The sequence below is a fragment of a genome, assembly GCF_019968985.1.
Source record: "MAG: Porospora cf. gigantea B chromosome Unknown PgB_NODE_647_length_13058_cov_122.305, whole genome shotgun sequence".
Taxonomy (NCBI): Eukaryota; Apicomplexa; class Conoidasida; order Eugregarinorida; family Porosporidae; genus Porospora; species Porospora cf. gigantea B.
The window spans coordinates 1-13,058 of record NW_027179183.1 but is presented as its reverse complement, the minus strand read 5'-3'; the positions used below and the strand labels follow the sequence as shown (position 1 = coordinate 13,058).

Genomic DNA, 13,058 nt, shown 5'->3' with positions numbered 1-13,058 from the left:
GAGTTTGCCTCTGCAGGAAGTCCTCGTGCTCTCTCTCGGCCAAGATCTGACTAACGCTGTAGTGAGACGTCTTGCCGGTGTTGGCGCCGAGTAGAGAAGAAGACGCAGCGCGAACCATGGTGAATGTCAGGGATGTGAGATATTTCGATGCACTTTTCTTGTGGTTGTGGGGTGTAGTTGAGATGTGGGGTGGGTCAGCCACACAGACGCGAAGAAGACATACGATACGTAAAAGACATGGGACACGTGTCTATTCAGGTGACACGCATGATGGATAGCAAAGGAGTTGGTCAAGCATAGTGTGTATGTGTTGTTTCCTTGCTTTTTCCTTTTTGGCCGCATCACTTGGATCTATGAGTCATGGTTGAATTATCGATTTTGATGGCGAGCTACGATTACACTGAAGCGCTCTCTGATGAGCGATCAGGATTTTGCTTCGACAACTTCAAGCGCAATGAGTTGGTGTGTATGCGGGGCGTTAAGATGCCACCCACGAGAAAGACTGGAACCACTATCTGCGGATTGATATGTGGAGGCTCCGTTGTTCTGGCAGCCGACACCAGGGCAACTGAAGGGCCCATAGTCGCAGACAAGAACTGTGAGAAGCTGCACAAAATCGCTGACAACATCTTCTGTGCCGGCGCCGGAACCTCAGCCGACCTCGAGCACACAACTGACCAGATGCGAGCCAACATGGAGCTTCATAGACTTGCTACAGGCAAGCAGCCTCGAGTCGCAACTGTCCTTTCTCGGCTCTCAGACTTGCTTTTCAGGCACCAAGGTCACATTGGCTGTGCGCTAGTACTGGGCGGCGTCGACGTAGCCGGGCCCCACCTTTACAAGATCCACCCTCACGGGTCTACTGACCGCATGCCGTTCTGCGCGATGGGTAGCGGCAGCCTCAACGCGATGTCGGTGCTGGAGCGACGATACCGAGATGGGCTGACTGTTGACGAGGGCAAGACATTGGCGGCCGACGCCATACGTTCTGGCATTTTCAACGACCTTGGAAGCGGGTCCAATGTGGACGTTATGGTCATCAGTGGCACGTCGCACGGCGTTTCGACCGAGTACCTGCGGAACTATGATGTTGCAAACCCCAGGCTTTTTAGGAACCCGCAGCCTGTTGTCTTCCAGTCGGGAACCACCGCTATACTGAGAGAGAAGGTCGAAGCAATCAAAAGTCGTGTGATTGTGGAGGAGGTGCAGTGATTGAGACATATAGAGAATTCCTCCTGATAATCGTGATTTCACAATGGGCCTTTCTGGCTTGAGGTGCGTTGTCATTATCCAATTCTCGAAGGATGTGGCTAGCCGGACTTACTACCAGTACGACAGTCTCCAAGACGCTTTACACGGTGAGGGAAGGTGTGGTTTTCCACACAGCCATGTGCTTGATTTACGAGCAGTCAATGAAGACGGCGAATCCCCATATGACCAAGGTTGTATATGATCTGACTGACCTACGGCGGTTCATAGACAGTTTGGATGACGTTTTGTTCTTCGTGCAGCAGGATGGGCCGCTGTTCCAGGCTCGGGGACGCCAGTGGATCAAGGAGGCCATGTATACGACGCTGAAGCGGGAGTCAAAACCACAAGGCCGCTGATGTGCACCCCACTCGTGTGTGTATGCATCCATATAGTGCGAATTCTGATGAATGGAAGGAGATCGCTAAGGTCCTCGCAAACCATCGTCCGCGTTCGCAGGTCTAAGCGCAGGGGTCGGGTGCAGAACACATCCACGATCTCGCACCTCTCAGGGCGGACCAGCTCAGAGAGCTCAGGGCCATCCACTCTGACTCATTTGAGCGTGAGCAGCGGAAGCCCTGACCCACCAGAGGAAAAGAAAAGGAGTTTGACCACCAAACGAGTCAGAAATACTGGCAAGTTGACCGTAGCGGACCCCAAGAAGAGGAGATTGACCTCGTCCAAGTCTTCTAGACGAGTCAGAAATGCACGCGAGGCGACAGTAGTGGAACCTACGAGTAGGAGTACGACCTCGACGTTGAAATCTGCAGCTCAACGTGGTGTCAAAAATTCCGGCCAGACGATTGTTCGCGCTTCGAGGTCTGGTAGCAGTAGGACCGACATAGGCATGCCTGACACAGATGGAAATGTGGAGGGAGACAGCAAGCAGTCTACTGAGCACCCTGACGCAGGTGGATATTTGGAGCCGGCGGGAGACATGTCACGCAAGGAAAATGAAATCGAGTCGGTTTCCCGTCACAGAAAGCGTTGTCGGTCTAACCCTGCTTCTGAAAGTCCTGTGAAAAAAGTATGCCGGGAAGTAAGCAGAACCCAAGACTTACTCGCCCTTCTGGAGGAGGACGCCCTGAAAGCCAACAGCACACTCCGCCTGTACGACCGGATCACTGAGGATGTGTTATCACTACATGCTCAGGACGCACCTCGGAGTCGATTGACAAGGCAAGCCCTTGTGAGGGCTTGTAGTTGGATACCTGCATTGATACAGTTTGATGAAGGCGGGCAGGAGACTTGCGTAGGTTGCGATTCTAGGATGAAAGGTTCGTCTTGTATTTTATTTATAACGCTTCCCAGGATGCGCACAAGGAGATCTCCGAGTACTTAAGCGACCCTGGTGCGTCTACCTGTGAGCAGATCTACAGGCTGCTGAAGTTCTGCAGTCGTGCCCGCAGACCGAAGCGATTTGGCGCCTTGAGGGAGACTCTGGAGGCCATGACGGCTGCAACCGCAGAAATCTCCAGTCACGAAGCGCTGGTTGCGCGGACGGTTGGCCCTTTGCACTGCGCACATACAGCCCGTCGCCTTCTAACAGGTCAACATCCGCTTCCAGTGAAGCAGCTTATCAGCCGTGCATTCGCGGCTTCCGCTTTGCATTTGACGGGGATAAACTTTGTGGAGGATCCAGAATTGTCCTCCCAATGTGACGCATCTCGGCCACCGTAAACGGCGGCGCAACGACGGCGGCAAGGAGTTGGTTGACTCATGTGCCCTCATGAAACCGAGGCCGGCTTGGGACTCGATGAAATCTTAAGGTCTTAAGTGAGATAAAATGAAGACGAGAACTCCATTTTCAGTGATACGTGTGGCGTCAAATCAAAGGATAATCATCAAACCAACCAGCTGTGGTGGTTTGACACAACCATAAAGTGCAAAATACAGATGCTTCTATATTTTCTGCTGGTTGTATCGTCTCTCAGTACGTGCGCAGAGAGAGACATCGACAGATGTATCCAGTGGGCACCTCCATGTCAGTGGATTTCCGGCCGGTGTCTGGACTGCACCAATGGTTGCAGCCAGAAGTCACAGTCCTGCTGTGAAGCCAACCACTGCGTGTGGATCGATGACTCATGTCGTTATCCGAGAGTGTATGGCGCCTGCAACTCCACGTCATGTTCCGATCTGAACGCCTGGAACTGTTCCTGGACCGACTGCCATTTAGCGGCGCAAGGATGTCAGCAAGTTGGCTTCCGATGTGTTGAGTGCCCCCAAGCAGATGACGTATGTGAAAAGCGCGTGTCTCGGAAGTGCTGCCTCGCAAGTGACGACTGCATTTGGACAAGTGGCGCGTGTGTAGACGTCCCCAGCAGTTGCATGCACACCTTCGCGTGCAAAGACTACGTAACGCCCTGTAACGAGGACGACTGCAACGGGGCGCGGCTGGGCCACGGGTCGTGTCAATGGGACCCGAGCCGTCCACGTATGGATAATTGTCAGCTGTGTCCTGAGTCGAAGCTGTGTTCGTCGCGACTATCAGTCAACTGTTGCACAGAGTTGGCTCACTGTCGTTGGAGGGCACGCCGATGCGAAGTCACCCAATGAATAAATCCGTTCACCAATTTGTCATTAGAACTTTAGTTTGTACGGAGTTGTACAGGACTACACAGTAGACATCCACGAGGTACACAGAGTGCCACCGCTGCTTGCAGCGACGATGATAGCGAGGATGACACCATAGAGGGCAAGTGCCTCCCCAAAAATCAGAATCAGCATCATTCCAACGAACAGACGCGGTTGCACAGCGTTGCAACGGACGCCGCAGTCTCCCACGATGCCAATAGCCAGGCCCGCCGCCAGCGCGGAGAAACCCAGACAGGCCCCAGCACTGAAGTGGGCGTACCCAGCGAATGTGGAGTACGTCTCTCTCTTCATCATCTGCTGTGCAATAACAACAGCCAAAATCAGGCCATAGATTCCGAGAATACCCGCCATGACCACAGGGATGATCGATCGCATAACCATGTCAGGACGCATCACACCTAGGGAAGCAATTGCAGTCCCAGTTTTAGCGGTTCCATAGGCTGCGCCGGCGTCTGTATGGGGTTGAGCATGCACTCTCACTGGAGAATACGGTGGCCAAGGTAATGCCCATAAAGCCGAAGAAGGCGGCATTAGGGTCACAAATCATTCTCTATTCTGGGAATTATTCCAGAGTGCGCAACGTGCCCATCACGTGGGGTACTGGATGTTACCATCGTCCACAAAGGATTCATACTGCAAACCAATTGAGGGTGAGAGTGTTGAAGATGGTTCAAGAGCACAGTTTGTGTCAGCGTGACACACGCGTGAATGATGAGGCGTTTTCGTCAGACGTCGACATATGCTGGTAAATTTGTATCACCGAATGCGAGCAGATTCACACGAAATCTTCACAGTCACAATTGTTGGCCTCAGCGGAAGCCATGCGCCTCCCGGAAATGACTCAAGATGCCATCGACGACCATTGCACACGCGAAGCACGCTGTCCTCTCGACGTTCTGTTGGTTGGTAAATTGTAATACGGGTAGATTGTTTAGGTTTTTTCGCAAACACAGGGCGGCCCTGTTGCGTCTTCGTAGGTCGTCCTGGTGTAGTGAGACGTGGGCAAGCGCCTCGTAAAGTCCGGGCAGCCAAGTATCCTTACAGAAGGGGCAGGGATACCAAGGGCGGGATCCCCTCCACTTCTTTGAAGTGTAATGCGATGTTCGCATGTGGTTGGCCAGTCGCTGTTGTGACGAACACCGAACATTGCACTCGGGGCACGTCCATGAAGTTTCGACGGGATGACTGCATTCAATGTGCTTCTGCAGCTTGGCAACTGAGCGACAACTTATGCCACACCTATCGCATGTCAGATTTGCTTTCGAGGGTTGGGACTTCCGAACAGGTACAAGTTGGGGGTGGGAGTTCTGAAGATGGTTCAACAGTTTACTCCGATCACGGCACCTGATCTCGCAGCAAGGACACACGTGGCCGCTATTCGAAGGTGGCACCGGCGGTGGAGGGGCCTGGGGTAGCTGTGTCAGCTCCCGACCAGGGCTTTCAGACTTCGTCTTCCTCAGCGGAGACTGCGTGGGTTGCGGATGTCGCATCGACGAATTTAAAGATATTTCTATGTCTCGGAACCCTCATCAGGAGCTTCAGACGCGGTCACTGGCGGATACATACGTCTGTAGGCGAATGCTACGCCTAACATGGAGCCTCCACAACCCACGATAACCATGGCCAGTCGGTAATCGGATTCCTCAGGAACGCTGACTGAAGGCAGGTCAATGAGGTACTGCTCGAACATCTGGCTGGCACCTCCGGTCTGTACGGTAATCACATTGGTGTCGGCTACGACGGGTTCCTCATCGCTTGTGCAGGAAGATTTGGATAGCAGGCCGAATGCGCCGTAGGGTTGGAAAGCGGAAAGAAGATCTGGATCGCTGCGCCCTGAGTGGCTCACATCTAAAATCGGTGGAGGAGCTCTGCGAGGCGAAAACGGCTGTAGCTGCCCCTGAGTACTTCATGAAGTTCGACGTTGTTACGATAGGCTCGTGGACGTCCTCGCCGTTCATCGAGAACGCTTCCAAAACAGTACCGTCCTCGAAATAGTACTCTCCTGGCACTGTAGCCAGGAGACCTACCACCACTGGTTCGGCCGATTCAAATGCGTCCTTTCTCTGGGGGTCATGCAGTTGCAACACAACTGAGGTTTCAGAGGTGCTGTAAATCGCGACGTTGAAAAGCCGATTGATGGAATCAGGGGTGTACTGTACCTGGGCGACGACGATTGGGATTTCCTCAAACGGCTTGACATCGGGGTTCAGTGGGTCTAGGAGCTCAAGTTGCTGGAGAGGGATGCTTTACAGAGGGGACTTCTATTTTCTTACCACTTGGGTGTTAATGTTTCTCACTTCGTACTTGGTCGCCAACAGCACTTGCTCTTGAAGACCCCAGGCTCCGGCTGCCACAGAGAGGATGTTCACCAAGGGGCTGTAATCCGCGTATGTGATGCCGCAGGTCTTGTTTACGGGTCCGATTCGCTCGATAGAAATCTGAAAGAATTTTGAATAATCCACAACATCGATAGAAATCGATAGAAATCGGAAAAAATATCCTTCATTGAATATTTTCGACATTCTTTAAAAACAATTTTCGAGATAAATCCCATACATTTCCTTCCAAGTACAACGAGGCAGTTGACGCGATGTTGTTACCGGCCAGGGGCAAGGACGTGAAGTTCACAGGGTCGCCATATGAACACTTGAGTTCGAGCTCTCTGTTGAAGTTGGTGTGTAGGGTCATGCGTCCTGCAACGATGACACATGCCACCAGTGACTGCAACCCCATATTCTCGTTATCTTCGTATTATGAATATGTTCTACGTACATTTCACATTACGTAGGGTCACTGCGAAGATACGCTCTGGGGCTCCGCGAAGATACGCTCTGCGAAGATACGCTCCGCGAAGATACGCTCGCTTACTTGTGCTGCAAGTTGACTATCGACTCTCGGGATATTATCCGCTGAATGCAATTGGCGAGCAGTACGGCAATGCTAAGGGTGGTGAGCTTTGGGCAGTCAGAGGTGTCTTGCTCTATTGAATCCGTCACGACTACTTCCTCAATCGGGCTTTCCGTGATGCGTTTTTTGGCGGGGCCTGAAAGGACGCCATGGCTGGCAAAAGCGAACACTCGCTGGGCGCCGGCGGAACGCAGCGCTCGAGCTGCCTCGCAAAGAGTTCCGGCGGTATCGATCATGTCGTCCACGATTATTACATCTGCGTCGGCGACAGTGCCGACCAGGTCCATCCGCTCAATGTCGTTAGCCTTCTTACGTTGCTTCACGAGCATGGCGAATCCGCAGTCTGGGTGACCGCTGCGAACCAAACCCTCCTGGAACTGCCGAGCGCGGTAAACTCCTCCTGCGTCGGGAGATACCACAACGACATTCTTCAGCCCCTTGGTGGCAAAGTAGTCCTGTCCTATGACACTGGCCTCTAGGTTGTCAACAGGGACTCGAGGACCAAAGAACCCTTGGATTTGTCCGCAGTGTAAGTCAAGGGAGACAACTCGATCGATTCCCATAGCCTCCAGCATACGAGCCACATCTGCCGCTGAAATCGGTACACGAGAAGAAAGTTTGCGGTCCTGTCGGGCATAGCCATAGTACGGAATCAGCGCCGTGATGGACTTTGCACTGGCCCTCCGGGCCGTGGAGATCATCAGCAGCAACTCCATCAGATTCTCGTTTACAGGAGGGCTCGTGGGTTGAATAAGGAACACGTTCTTTCCACGACAAGAGGACTTTAACTGCAGATTGATCTCACCATCAACGAAGCGTTTAACTGTTGCGTTTCCTAACGGTACGCTCAGCTGACCACATACCTTTCGAGCTAGGCCCACATTAGAGTTGCCGCTGAACACAACCATGGACTGGCTCTCACAGCGTGCTGAAGGTAGAAGGCCCCGGGGTTCCCACGGACGCTGCAAGGTGAATCCGCGGGCAAGCCGAGAGAGCACCCCCTTCATGACAAATCTGTATATCATGTCGACCACGAGAGCTTTGGTTACCAGCGTTGGTGACTTCAAACAACATTTTCATGAACTTCTCTAGTAAGGGAGGAGATTTCGCCCTCTATTTCGAGGAGCTGTTGACATATCCTTGCATGACGTTTGTGATCCTCTGTTACGGCAGCAGATTCCATCTCAAACATGGCAGTGACTGATGGAGTGTAGGCATCTTGGATCAGCGCAGGAAGCAACGAGCGCTTCGATGCATCGATAAGGAAGCAGTGCACCGCTTTCGGAACTGAGTCCGTGAGGTTTTGTCTGAGAAATAATTTAAAATACATAAGGATGAACATGCTTAAGCGAAAATAAAAATGCGCCACCCACTTGACCAGCGAGAAGTAGTCCTTGGTTATGACTCGCATTACGGTAGAGTCCGATGGCGAAAATTGTAAGGGGCGCACTGAAACGCTAAAATCCAAAATGAGGGTGTAAATAATTAAAAATCCTTGAAAATAAAAATGTTCCACCTTTTTTGGAGCAACCCCATCTTCGCCAAGGAATTTTCGTTCTTCTTGAGCTGCGGATGTGCCAAATTGATGAAGGACCTCTCCATCTTCAACAAATTCGCTACCATCGCTTCAGTCGTAGGAATTAAACTTCTGATAGTGTGACGGCCTACACTTAGAATTTTCTTCCTGGTGCTGGGCAGACGTTTAAGGTCATTCACAGTCTCCAGTGCCTCGTCCAAAATGGTCTCCAGCTCCCTTGTCACCGCAGACACCGCATCGAGCACGCCTACTTCCAGTAGATACGTGTCGCGAGCCACAAGAGCGGATATTAACCTCTCGGGAATGAACATCGGTACTGATGTTCCTTTGGTATTGCAGAGCATTACATGCAGTTGCTCGTCGGTCACCTCAGTCAGGCACTCTACCTTCGCAATATTCGCTGGGAAAGTCTCCGACAAGTAATGTTGGATTCGAGCGCCACCGACGAGTCGCTCGTGTAGAAAAGAGGTCCCTTCTAGGAGTCCGTTGAACGCTTGTGCCGCTGACGATAAGATCTGAAAAAATTAAATTCACATCTAACGAAAGTAGCGTTACTTGCAAAAATGCACACTTCTGCCCCTCGATCAGTAACGTTTCCGGTCCTAGTACCCATCCCGAAAGTTCCACTCTCAACGATTTGACTGGATTTCGCAAATCTTTGAGGTGGACGACTAGATGCTGGCGAAAAATGCTGGACAGGCGGCAACGGAGCGCCGGTATGCCAGTCGAGGATTGGTACTGAGACAAAATGAAAGGGCCTCACATGAATACAAGGACGAATAGATGATCCGCGACTCACAGGATAAAATCTTTGGTCCCGTTTGAAGACTTGAGCCTCTTCCACCTCGTCACAGGGGTCCCTTGTCACCACACAGTGGAACCTGTGTCTCTGCCCATGCCGCCTCTCACCCAAGTGGCAGCCGGACACCCCGACCTCCGAGCGTGTGTACCAGCAAGGAAGGATCTTCCAACAGGTCACACTTGGTCAAGACTCCCACGGTGCGTGTGGCCTGGGGATCGACATCCGTAGCCAGGCGGATTGCTTCCGAATTAGCAATGTCGGAGTTTGCTGAGGAGACGGCGAGAATGATGACGTTGGATGGCTCGATGGCTGCACGGGCGAGCCTGTAAATCTGAAGAGGGTTACACTGTACGAAGATATTCTCATCTACTGCTAAAGGGATTACAATATGTACTCACAGTTGCTGGTAATGTCGAGGGTTGGTCCTTGAGGGGGACTCGTGTGAGGCCAGGCAGGTCCACCAGTGTTAAGGGAATACAGTTTCGGAGGTAGAGCTAAGACCAAAATTAACAGAGAAATCGTTAAATAATTAAAACGGGAGAAATCAAATACCTTCACCAGCAACGGCACATCCGATATCGCATCCTTTTCCATGTTGTCCTCGATGGCGCGGCGCACATCGTACAGGTTGTAACAAGGTTGGCCGTTCACCTGTCAGGCGTGAGATCGCGAACGAAGGGAAATAGACAACATAAAAAAAAGGGTTATGAAATAATAAAAAACGAAGACGGAGATAAAAGGGTTCTAATGAATACCTCTGCACTTTCTTCTGGCCAAAATTCTTCAGTCCCAAGGTTTGACGTCGCAGCCGTTTCTACTGCATCATCTGGAAAACTCGGTTGGTCGCTATCTTCGGGAATGCACTCGAGATGAATGCGGAGAGGTCGAGTGGTCACCATCCCATGACCGCGAGGCAGGAAACAGCGACCGGCAATAGCTTCCAAGACGGATGATTTCCCTGAACTCTGCGCACCGATGACCGCGATCGTGGGAAAAGAGACGGCTGCTGAGGCAATATCAGTAAAGATTACGGTATCGAAACTAAAAAAATCTTAATCGCCTTAAGAATCCAGCTGCTCACAAAATCTGTGATCAGAGTTCAAACTCTCAGCTAAGCCCCTTAAACGGGCCTCCAACGACGCTACTCTGCTAAAGTCCTCAGGGGGCAGCATTCAAATTTAGAGATTATCTGCGTGCACACCGACAGCGAAGGACATACACCACTGCATTCCACGCCTTACGCCAGAAGGAATCCGGCTCCGATGAAAGCATCGCACGCGAAACGAGCTTCGAGCGCGTTTTGTAATCTCTGGTCCCTTTGCGAAGTTTTAGCCTGAAGTTTTTGACGAGGGACTCGGCGCCGCCGGCTAACTCGAAGCGAAACACAGTCTCCTCGCAGCTCTGATAATCGCAAGCCCCAAACTGCGCTTCAGCTACACGGTAGAGAACCTTCAGGTTGTACTTGTCAACAGCTAGAGCCCTGTTGCCAAACTCGATGCATGGACTCCACTGCTGGGACCGAATGTGTCCGAACCCTAACAGAAGACAGCAAGCGAAGAATAGAAAATATGAGATGACTCCTCACACGAAGTTTCAGGTAGCCCATGCAGATATTAGAGAGGAGGTTCAGGTTCATTGCGTCGATCTCAGCCTGTTTGTCCTTGCAATCGTCGAAAAGCCCCTTCTTCAAGCAGTACTCGACACTGCGCAGAGCATCCTTCCAGTGCTTGATGGCGGTTTCGTAGTCGTCCTGGGCGAAGGCCTCGTTGCCAAGCTCTTTGCTTGGCGTGTTGGTCGGCTCTGCGACTTCCGAATTCGGGTTGGTGTCCGACATATGTCAACTTTCGAGAATCACGGTTTTTATTCTTGTGCTCACCCTCTCAGAGAATATGTTCATGCAGACCGTACCAGAATACACACATTTTCATGCGGCTGCACATCAAGTTTCTGTCGAACGGCAGATATCTTCACTGTGTGGGGCTCGCCTCGTTGGCAGGTCAGGCCGTAACTGTGCACGAGCGCCGTGCTACCGCCACGGGGCATGAGCCCCCTCACGAGCACCTCGCCACGGCGAGGGGGAGCCTCACGGGAGCGACCTCCCCACTGCTTCTGGACACGTCATTCGATACAGTCAGCGACATCCCTCTGCAATTGCACCGGGCTAAGTCCAATATCTTGCGTACCTCAGTTCGCAACAGCATTGTCCCTTTGACCGACCTACCTTCGTCGCCAGAAGAGCTATTCGACTTGATTGGCGTGCCGTCTCCGAACCGGTCCTTGTGGGCAAAGGTTAGTCGATTCTTCCGGTTGCGAGGTGCCGACTCCGCTGTCAATTCCCAGCAGCTTTCATGTCTTGTGGCGCGTGTTGTCAGCACCATAGAGCGGTGCGTCTCCTCCGTCACCGACGTCCTGCTCATAGATGAGGGACAGGACACAGCATGGTCTCATCACGTGGCCGAGAGCTGCCCTGGGTTCTTCGATGTGGCATTGGGATGGAAGTCGTTTGAATCTATGCCCTATGACGCCTTGACAAATATGCTCCTCGGTGAGCTGGAAGAGCACTCCTGTCCAGGAGTGTACACCGTGGATCCCCTCTCCCAGGAGTACCTAGACGATGCTCCACGAGTCTGGAGTATGTTGGATCTGTCGAAGGCCCCGACAAGAGTGCAACAACGTCTGACTTCAGCCGTGATACACTTGAGCCGACGCTACAACTCGCAGTTGCAGACGGTGGTCACGACTCATGGCCTTGCGAGCCAGTGCAGTCGGATTGTCGAGGATGTCGTTCGCGCTTTGGCCATCTTCACTATGGATGACATCGGTAGCTGTCCCAAAGAGCTTTGGACTCTTTTTCGAGTCTTAGTCGCACTCCACATTGAGTACCACCTTCGACGAACGCTCTTGGTTTGCCAGGATTCTACTGCGGCTCTAAACGCCAGTGACGTCTCGACGTTGTGGCTTCTGCCCGAGCGTGTCGGCAGAGACGTTGGCCACAAGGACATGTTGGCAACCTCTATTCGTCAGGGACTTCAGTCGCCAAAGGATTTCGCTTCTGGAGTGGTAAACCACCTATTGTGTCCTGATGCAAGGATTCCTTTCGCCCCCGAGACAGCCTTCGGTAACGTGATCTCTCTCCATCCAACAGCTACGAACAGCCACCGAACCTACTGTGACCTTCGAGCACGAGTGGACATGCAGGGCTGTATGTTTCGGTCAAGCCCACAATCCTTGCGACTGCTGAACAGTCTCCTTCCCTTGGCGGGTGCTGATTACGAGCAGCGTTTTTCTGTAGGAACGGAGCTGTTAGGACAACTTATTCACCGGGCTATCGCTGCCTCGTGTTCCCCTGCGGAGTCCGAGGAGTTTAGCGATGGCCTCTTCTCCAGGACTCTCGGAGCGCGATGGACTGCTCCGTACATCGAGGATAGATGCTCCGTATGCTGGTCTGATTGGACAGCTGAGCAGCAGACAGCCCTGAGTGTCTACAGAAACCAGTGGACTGGACACGAAAAGATCGTCAGGCCGGGGTGTGCAGTCCTCACTGAAACGTCCCTGTCTGCCAGTGCGTGTGGTCACGTTGTCCATAGAAGCTGTGCGACCGCGTTATGCGCTGTTTGCAGGGGTGAATGGACAGGTCTTACGCGGCTGATGACACCAACTGACGTCATATAGACGGGTTGAGGCGTTTCGGTAATGCATATTTTCGTTGGCTCTCAAAAATTGCCAGAGCCAAGCGGCTCTGAACTTGAATGGCTTAGTTTTCAACTAGCGATCATCAAACCTCCTCATCGAGTCCTTGGCTTGAGCAAAGACAACTGAACGGGCCATTAGAAGACAAAACGGCATTTTATATTCTGTGCAACAATTTCAGGTCTGCTGTCTGACAACGGAGTCAAATTAAACCGTACATGCGCCACCTGCCTGAGTCATGATGAACATGTGAACTGAGAAGGAGCAAGTTTGAATCCC

General features: G+C 52.2%; 8 protein-coding genes across 14 annotated transcripts; 4 read left to right on the top strand and 4 right to left on the bottom strand.

The window, feature by feature from the left end:
- Positions 1-381: 381 nt before the first annotated feature.
- KVP17_002561 (uncharacterized protein) lies at positions 382-1,212 on the top strand (the record flags this gene model as incomplete). The annotated part of the gene is made up of 1 exon (XM_068518929.1): positions 382-1,212. One exon carries the CDS (start codon positions 382-384, stop codon positions 1,210-1,212), a length of 831 nt encoding a protein of 276 aa, XP_068372511.1.
- Positions 1,213-1,255: 43 nt separating this feature from the next.
- KVP17_002566 (uncharacterized protein) lies at positions 1,256-1,607 on the top strand (the record flags this gene model as incomplete). Of its 2 annotated transcripts, XM_068518940.1 has the most annotated exons (2): positions 1,256-1,358; positions 1,387-1,607. In XM_068518940.1, 2 exons carry the CDS (start codon positions 1,256-1,258, stop codon positions 1,605-1,607), a joined length of 324 nt encoding a protein of 107 aa, XP_068372521.1. The 2 variants fall into 2 exon arrangements, with proteins under 2 accessions (XP_068372521.1, XP_068372520.1); XM_068518939.1 differs by having other exon boundaries at positions 1,305-1,607.
- A 488-nt stretch (positions 1,608-2,095) lies between these two features.
- KVP17_002562 (uncharacterized protein) lies at positions 2,096-2,928 on the top strand (the record flags this gene model as incomplete). Its single annotated transcript, XM_068518930.1, has 2 exons — positions 2,096-2,500; positions 2,560-2,928. 2 exons carry the CDS (start codon positions 2,096-2,098, stop codon positions 2,926-2,928), a joined length of 774 nt encoding a protein of 257 aa, XP_068372512.1.
- A 933-nt stretch (positions 2,929-3,861) lies between these two features.
- On the bottom strand, positions 3,862-4,390 carry KVP17_002568 (uncharacterized protein; the record flags this gene model as incomplete). Of its 2 annotated transcripts, XM_068518943.1 has the most annotated exons (2): positions 3,862-4,295; positions 4,324-4,390. In XM_068518943.1, 2 exons carry the CDS (start codon positions 4,388-4,390, stop codon positions 3,862-3,864), a joined length of 501 nt encoding a protein of 166 aa, XP_068372524.1. The 2 variants fall into 2 exon arrangements, with proteins under 2 accessions (XP_068372524.1, XP_068372523.1); XM_068518942.1 differs by lacking the exon at positions 4,324-4,390 and having other exon boundaries at positions 3,862-4,236.
- Positions 4,391-5,353: 963 nt separating this feature from the next.
- KVP17_002563 (uncharacterized protein) lies at positions 5,354-6,365 on the bottom strand (the record flags this gene model as incomplete). 3 transcript variants are annotated; one of them, XM_068518932.1, is made up of 3 exons in its annotated part: positions 5,354-5,661; positions 5,690-6,074; positions 6,117-6,365. In XM_068518932.1, 3 exons carry the CDS (start codon positions 6,363-6,365, stop codon positions 5,354-5,356), a joined length of 942 nt encoding a protein of 313 aa, XP_068372514.1. The 3 variants fall into 3 exon arrangements, with proteins under 3 accessions (XP_068372514.1, XP_068372515.1, XP_068372513.1); XM_068518931.1 differs by having other exon boundaries at positions 5,592-6,074; XM_068518933.1 differs by lacking the exons at positions 5,690-6,074; positions 6,117-6,365 and having other exon boundaries at positions 5,354-5,533.
- A 342-nt stretch (positions 6,366-6,707) lies between these two features.
- KVP17_002567 (uncharacterized protein) lies at positions 6,708-7,757 on the bottom strand (the record flags this gene model as incomplete). The annotated part of the gene is made up of 1 exon (XM_068518941.1): positions 6,708-7,757. The coding sequence occupies one exon, from the start codon at positions 7,755-7,757 to the stop codon at positions 6,708-6,710; it is 1,050 nt and encodes a 349-aa protein (XP_068372522.1).
- A 56-nt stretch (positions 7,758-7,813) lies between these two features.
- KVP17_002565 (uncharacterized protein) lies at positions 7,814-10,923 on the bottom strand (the record flags this gene model as incomplete). Of its 3 annotated transcripts, XM_068518938.1 has the most annotated exons (5): positions 8,236-8,802; positions 9,087-9,168; positions 9,197-9,458; positions 9,488-9,740; positions 10,675-10,923. In XM_068518938.1, 5 exons carry the CDS (start codon positions 10,921-10,923, stop codon positions 8,236-8,238), a joined length of 1,413 nt encoding a protein of 470 aa, XP_068372519.1. The 3 variants fall into 3 exon arrangements, with proteins under 3 accessions (XP_068372517.1, XP_068372519.1, XP_068372518.1); XM_068518936.1 differs by lacking the exons at positions 9,087-9,168; positions 9,197-9,458; positions 9,488-9,740; positions 10,675-10,923 and adding exons at positions 7,814-8,057; positions 8,124-8,207 and having other exon boundaries at positions 8,267-8,598; XM_068518937.1 differs by lacking the exons at positions 8,236-8,802; positions 9,087-9,168; positions 9,197-9,458; positions 9,488-9,740 and having other exon boundaries at positions 10,555-10,923.
- Positions 10,924-11,015: 92 nt separating this feature from the next.
- Positions 11,016-12,761, top strand: KVP17_002564 (uncharacterized protein; the record flags this gene model as incomplete). The annotated part of the gene is made up of 1 exon (XM_068518935.1): positions 11,016-12,761. The coding sequence occupies one exon, from the start codon at positions 11,016-11,018 to the stop codon at positions 12,759-12,761; it is 1,746 nt and encodes a 581-aa protein (XP_068372516.1).
- Positions 12,762-13,058: the final 297 nt, after the last annotated feature.